At 38.1% G+C, this 7,565-nt stretch overlaps 1 protein-coding gene across 1 annotated transcript in view; it reads left to right on the plus strand.

Moving 5' to 3' along the window:
- The window catches only part of SULT6B1 (sulfotransferase family, cytosolic, 6B, member 1), a 33,995-nt gene that overhangs the window by 14,361 nt on the left and 12,069 nt on the right, over nucleotides 1–7,565 (plus strand). Inside the window, exons 4-5 of the mRNA XM_006882351.1 lie at nucleotides 1,504–1,630; nucleotides 6,413–6,507. Of these exons, the coding sequence (XP_006882413.1) occupies nucleotides 1,504–1,630; nucleotides 6,413–6,507 (222 nt within the window). The remainder of the gene's footprint in view (nucleotides 1–1,503; nucleotides 1,631–6,412; nucleotides 6,508–7,565) is intronic.

The following is a 7,565-nucleotide window of genomic DNA, read 5'->3' on the forward strand; positions in this document are numbered from 1 at the left end:
AACAACAACAACAACAAATTCTAGGTGACACTTGTTTTTTCTTAGTGATTCTGTAAATAAGCTAGAAAGCATTGGGATTTGGAGCAGGCAGGCTTCTGAGCAGAGACTGCTCCCTCCCATAACAGGGCATGGCAAGGAGAGAGAGAAAGAGCCAAGGTGAGAAGGATTTGGGGCATTCACCTCTGTGCTAGTTCCTTCTACCCTACAATTCAATTTTATGTCTTCGTAAAATTATAATTTGCTACAAGCCAGGGTAACAAATGAATAAAATCAAAGGCTCAAATAAAAAGTTGAAGTACAATATATGCCTACTGTCTACTATATTTAGATGAGGGGGGTGGTGGTGGTGATTTTTAGATTTGAATGTTATTACCTACAACTTTCCCCCAAATTTAACACTGATCAGTTTTAACCTATTAACTCAATTCTTTGACTGCCAAGATATTCTAAGATTTCAATTCTTCCCTTCTAATTTCATGTCACCAACACATTTAATAACTTTATGTCTTTATCTAAATATCACTTACTTAAATGTTAACTATAGTTCAGCTAGAATAGAGGAAATGTCATGGAAAAATATCCAGGTAGGTTTACCGGAATTATTTAGCATCTTTTGAACATGAATATGCCATCACTCTAAGTTTCTGATTGCATCTGGTTTAGTTTGTATCATAAAAGTCATAAATCATAAACAATTTAAACTAGGAATCTGGAAACCACACCCGGGATTCGTTCTTAAAGGAGCCGTGCTGCCCCCTTGTGGTTGCTGTTTCCCTTCTCTGTGACTCTAAATCAGCTATTTAGACATTTCCAGAAACTTTTCCCAAATGGGGGCCAGAACTGCACACCTGTATTTTGCAAAATCCATGTTTTACCCTTCCCTCTTTATGAAAGTGAATTACTTCGCTCTGTTTCTAGTCTTCTGGTCTCCTACACATACTTTGAGTTTCCTCGTGTGTTACCAACTATTCTTGATCTTGTATTCTCCATTTTTCTCTGTTTGTGAAATGAAAATAATAGGTCAGAAAATATAAACTCTTTTGGAGCAGCACTCGTTTTCCACACCACCTGGTTCTCTTGAGCTTAGGTTGTTCCTACAATAGTCACTTCCCATTTTCCTCCTCAGAGACAACAGTTAGAGCAAGGCAATTCACAGATGTAGCTTCATCTACATTACCCATAAAAGCCAAATCCCCGAAGACTAAATTTTGCCGATCTGATCTTTGCCCCCACAGAAATCTCAGGATTACACCATTCTAATAAACTTGGTCTCCCCCCTTTAAGTCTTCTTTCACCATCTAAACTTATAAAGAAATGTCCTCTGGGACAATAGCCACAATATTCCAAAATCTGGGTGCTTAGATTCTTACTATCATCCTTTCCCTATATATTGGTGAAATAATTTAATACATGAAAGGACAAAATGGCATTGATCACCCTTTCACCATTTAAAGATTAAAAAGCACAGAGCTCAATAAACAAAATTATTTGTTTCCTTTTTAGATATTAGTGTTATTTCGAAATCCTAAAGACACAGCAGTATCTTTTTTCCATTTTCACAATGATGTTCCTGATATTCCAAGCTATGGCTCCTGGGATGAATTCTTCAAACAGTTCATGAAAGGTCAAGGTAAGGTTGATGGCTTAAAAAACCACAAATTCTTCTTACTTTGGCAAATGACCACATAAATATGAAAATTTAAAGATGTTGAAGTAAAGGGGAGAAAAAAAGAAATAGGTATGGAAGGACCAAAAAGTCACATTTAAGTGGCATTTCTGGTGCCATTAGTTCTCCACATTAAACAAGTAAAATGCATAACTTTCTAAAATACTTTTTATTATAATTTGAGCAGACTGTTACTCCATTAAACCATTCTGTTTCGTAACATTGATTACAATCATCACATGACTGTTAAAAATCATTTAAGACTTTAAAAAAATAATTTAACTCATTCTAGGGAGTTCTGGTGGCCTAGTGGCAAGAAGCTACACTGTAATCTCAGGGATGCTCTGCTGGAGGAGGGGCAACCTCCTCCCGGATCAGTCAGATCCAATTTGATGGTACATGTGAAAAAAATAATAAAATAAAAACATTTTTAAAAAAATAATTTAGTTCATTCATATGTTGTCTGTGACTAGTGAGTAGGCACAGAACTAACATGGGACAAAGAGGCTTATAACAAAGAAAACCGTTTCTAATTACCTTCCCGTAGGCCTCTGGAACACAGTGATAGGATCAACCAAACAAAAACCAGAACAAACCCCATCAAGAAAACAAATCATAAACAAACAATAAAACCATGACACTGAAAAAAATGATACCTATAACATTTGTTTTCCAGAACAAAAAAAATGGTGGTTTTTAATATCTAAGTATTATGTGGGAGATTTTAGTCTGCAGCTCTCAGGCCTGGTTCAAATTGTTTTCCTGTCAAACATTCTTCTAGGTGGTCTAGCACTAGTCTGTGCATTGCTCTACAGAGGTAACTCGTGGTTGCTGTGAAGCCAAACACTGTGACACTGATGTGCCAAATGTGATAATGGTTACCCACCGTGGACAGTGTTTGGTGGAGCTCCCTGATTAAAACAAGCCTGGAAGCAGGAGTAGCATCCACTTCCGAAACGGCTTGCCTCCGGAAACCCTATGAACAGTGCTCAGGCCTTTCGTTCATAGGTTCACTGAGTCGTCTACAACTCTACAGCACCTAACAACAACAACAACATCATTATGTTTATTGTTAACTACTCTTTTTTTAAGCAGCTCTGGTGGTTTGTTGTTACACACTATCGAGTTAGAACCAATCCATAGTTAACCCTTTGGCTGGTTTTCAGAGGAAGTATTTCACATAGGAAATTTCCAACCTTTTTCCCGTGGTGGATTTGAACAGAATGCCATCAGATCGGCAGCACAGCTCCGTATACCACAAGGCCACTATAGCTCCCTACTTTGGTAGCTTAAGTGGTAAGAAACTGCACCTCAAACCCAAAGGTGCGCAGTTTGAATCCACCATCTGCTCCTTGAGAGAACGATGGGCAGTCTTTTCTCATGTGATTTGCTTTCTCTGAAAACCTTATGGAGGTGAGCAAGGGTCCGTTTCAGTTTCACAATATAAAACAACATGCTTCAGGCAGTAAACTAGTTGCTATATACATAGAATTTCATGTAAGATCCATAACAAACTAGAGTAGGGCAGCATTAACTCCATTGTATAGATTAGAAAACTAATCAGAAAAGTCAAATCACGAGCCAAAGATCCCACAGCTCACAGATGACATTGACTGTTACTCTGTGGGTCAGATAGCCAGAGACCAATAACATCTTTTTTTTTTATCATGACTCTATTGAGCCTTTAGCAGAAGAAAGAACTAGTGCCTGATGATTCTAAAGGAGGAGTTGCTGCCAGGCTACTTTATCAGGACCACATTTAAAGGTGTACCATGAGAGTAGGTGACATAGGATGGCCATATCTGACCCATGTTAACTCCACAAAAGGAAACTGTCAGCATCAACAACATCCACAGAACAAAACCAATTCCTGTAAGATTAGACATGGTCCCCCATGCTCCTATATGGTCGACTAATTAATTCTAGCACCAATCTTACTGCTCTACTGGTTTTGAAATTCATTGCAATGACCACACAGATCTCACAGAACCAAACTCATAGTTATGGGCTTTATTCCGAAGGTTAACCTGTTACAATTCTTATTGACAACAAGATACAATTCCTCAGTCCATACAGCATCTCAAGTGTGCTCACAAGCCCTCATACTTCAACATCACAGTTTAGGTCAGTGTTACAAAATTCTCTTAACTCCTCAGTGCTCCAGAAAGCTTAGATGAAGACCTCGGGCTCTGATCCATTGGGCACAGTACCAAGTCAGGTCTGTCTCATGTTGGCTTCTGGCTCTCTCTTGAGGCTGTTGCTCCTCTTGGTCGGTTCAGGTGCAAGAATCTTTAAACCCAAAGAATGCACATTTCACTCTTTCCTTTTCCCTGAGATACCCTCTAGCTGCTAAATTCACTCATTTTAATTAAGTGAGATGCAAAAAAATTGGCAAATCCCATAATGATTACTTTATACACACCTTATTTTAAGTTCACTCATATAGGGAGCTCTGGTGGCCTAGTGGTAAGACACTGTGCTGCAGTGCTGAATTCACCAGCTGTTCTGCAAAAGAGTGGGAAATCTCTTCCCATGTAATTAACTGACTCTGAGGACCTGCTGGAGGGTCAGCTATGGGTCCATTAGACTCAATGGAACAATAACTACCACTCTTGTAGGGAAACTCAAAGTTGATGACTAGAAAAGCCATTTTGAAAAATAAATCCTTGACAAAGTTGCAAAATTACAATATTACCTTATCCCACTTGCATAAATGTGATCTCAGGACTCTTATCGGTATGGTTAGATGCTATCATGGCAACCTCGTATACAATAGAATGAAACACTGTTGGGCCCTGACCTTTACCAGGGACTGGTCCCCTCAATAAAAGAGTCAAAGCACATGAGACAAAGTCTTTCCATTCTTGCTTCTAGGGAACACTGTGTCAGTTCTTCTTCCCAAACAGATTAGTTCCGTTTTGGAGACGAATATTTTTTTCTCTCTAAGGTTTTGTTGTTGTTAAATGCTGGTGAATCGAGCACAGCTCATAGCAACCCTATGAATAAAAGACCTGAACTCTATTTTATAAATATTGTCCTTTCTCTATGTTCATAGAGTTTCCCGAAGAATGTGGTTTAGGAAGTGGCTACCACTTCCGCTTCCAAACTTGAATCAATCTGAGAGCTCCAATAAACACTGTCCACCATGGGTAACCATTATAGTGATTGATACACCAGTGGCACAGTGTTCAGCATCACAGCAACCTCAAGTTACTTCAGTACAGCAAATTGACAGACCAGTGCTGTATTACTTAGAAGAATGTTCATCCCAAACACAATTAATACCAGGCCTGAGGGTCACAGGCCAGACGGCCCTACTGCCTTTTAAATACAAAGCCGGCCCAACAGGTCATGGTTGACTCTAAACCAAGAGGCTCATTGCTGGCAGTCCAACAATCAGCAAATCCAATCAGCTCACACCCAACTGTGAAGGGAATAAAAACCACAATCATACATCTTCAAGGATATGAACATGTACGGCTAAGCACAATTGATAACAGTGCATCTAAACTCCAAAATCAATCTCCATAATAGTCTATGTGTTTCCTACTGCCAAAGGGGCCCTTTAGAGTAGTGAGAGAAGATCTTCACCCTGAAGCCCACAGCGACCCTTTTCAGCAGGAAGTAGCTAAGAGAATATGCCGTCCCCTTTTCCTTATGAATCAGGGTGAAGTCTCTCTCAGGGAGGAGTGATAGGGAATGGCAAAGGACACACTGACAAAGGAGATTAATCAGAACTGGTTTTGACAAGCACTATGGCAATTGGACAATTAAAACAGACATTCGGGGAGGGGGTAAGAAGAACGAACTGGGGAGGAGGGTAGAGAAAAGTGCAACAATGAATGAATGAGAACCCAAAATCTCTGTAAATGTTCATTAAAACTAATAAAATTTAATAAAAATTAAAAAAACATAATGTGAATGAACTGAGTGGCAAACTAGTTTGCTCTGTAAACTTTGACTCAAATTATAATAAAAAGCTAATTAAAAAAACAAAAACAAAACAATCAACCAAACAGTCCACACCTGACCCTCACCAAGACAAGAGAAATCATCTTCCAGAACCCAACCACTTCACACATGAGCCTCCAAACTGAGGACTTAGTTGGGCCCAACCACCTTTTAAATACAAGGCCAACCTAGGATATCTAAATAGACTTCAAGTATTTACAATAAAAATTTAGCATTCAAAATGAGATATTTAGAATAGAAAAAAAGTGCAATGTTCTGTCAGCAACCTTTTAAAATTGATTGCATGTTGAAATAAATCTTTTTATATTGTCCATTAATAATCATACAATATTAACATTATTTCATCAGATTTTTTCCACCTTTAATATAGCTATTAGAAAATTTTATATATGTGTCTCATGCTACTTTATCCTTGGATAATACTGGTTTAAACAGCATCCATCTTATCTTTGTTCTTTTTGGCAGTAGCTGTCTTATTTTTATTAGTTATGAGTTATTTATTTTAAAATTTCTGAGTTCTTCAATTTTCCTGCACATTCATGAAGATCAATTTTACAATGTCCTTAATTATGCTACTATTTGTAGAAAACATTGGGAAGGATAAAAAATGCATAGGAATTTGACAATGAAACTACTTCTTGCTGGTTCTTTAGGGACAGAGATTTGTAATAACTTACAAACCTACCTCACTGGTGCATAAACCAATTACATCTATCATTTTTACTTTCAATTATTTAAAAATTATTGAGGTGTTTTCTCACTCTGTATTTTTAGTTTCTTGGGGAAGTTATTTTGATTTTGCCATCAATTGGAATAAACATATTGAGGATGCAAATGTTAAATGCATATTATATGAAGACTTGAAAGAGGTAAGGTTTTCTATATTGTCTCTGCAAGATTTTATTAAATGACTTTTTATTTTATATTAGTTTGCTTTACAAAATTCATATACATTGGTTTTCCCCCAGATTTTTTCCGTTTCCTTTGCCCACCCTTCTCTCTACCCATCAAATTGTGTGACCCCTATGATTACACCACTGCCCATCCTCTCCCCTCTCTGCAAGATTTTTAAATACAGTACATCACAGAGTTTAGTTATAATGTCTACTTATAGGAACTAATATTGTGTTTAATTTCTTTTAAATTTTATTTATTTGGTATGTTTTTGTTGTTGTTATGTGCCAGCAAGTTGCCTGTTACTCATAGCAACCTTATGAATAATAGCTCTGAATCCTACCCTATTGTTATGAACAATCAAGTCACCTGTAACTCATAGTAATCATGTATGTGTACATTAGCTCTGAAAGCTTCCCTATCCTACACCATTATCTCCTACAGACTTCTTCCCATTGCTCCAGTCACTGAGTCAATCTAGCTAGCTCATCCTGGGTCTTCCTCTCCTACACTGTCCTTCCACCCTTTCAAGTATGATGTCCCTCTCCAAGCACTGGTCCCTTCTGGAAATATACTCAAAGTATGTGAAATAGAGCCTCAAAATCTTTGCCTCCAGGGAGCAAACTGGTTTCACCCTTTCCATGACAAACTTGTTTGTTCTCCTGGCAGTCCATGGTATTTTCAACACTCTTCTTGAGCACCACAATTCAAAGTAATCAATCCTTATTATTTTTTAAAAAATTTTATTATTTTTTTTGTGTGTACTATCAGTCACAGAACAGAGCAAGAATACACTGCATGGTTCAAAATTGGGAAGGGCATATGCCAGGGATGTGTCCTGTCTCCGTACCTTTTTAAACTGTATGCAGAACAGATGATCCAGGAGGCTGGGCTCTATGAGGAGAAGTGTGGTGTCAGGATTGGTGGAAGATTCATCAACAATCTGCATTATTCAGATGACACAACCCTGCTTGCTGAAACTGAGGAGGACCTGAAGTGCTTGCTACAGAGGGTCAAGGACTGCAGCCTCCAA

This window comes from Elephantulus edwardii, unplaced genomic scaffold (assembly GCF_000299155.1).
Source record: "Elephantulus edwardii isolate Elephantulus edwardi_28Jun2011 unplaced genomic scaffold, EleEdw1.0 scaffold00019, whole genome shotgun sequence".
NCBI lineage: Eukaryota > Metazoa > Chordata > Mammalia > Macroscelidea > Macroscelididae > Elephantulus > Elephantulus edwardii.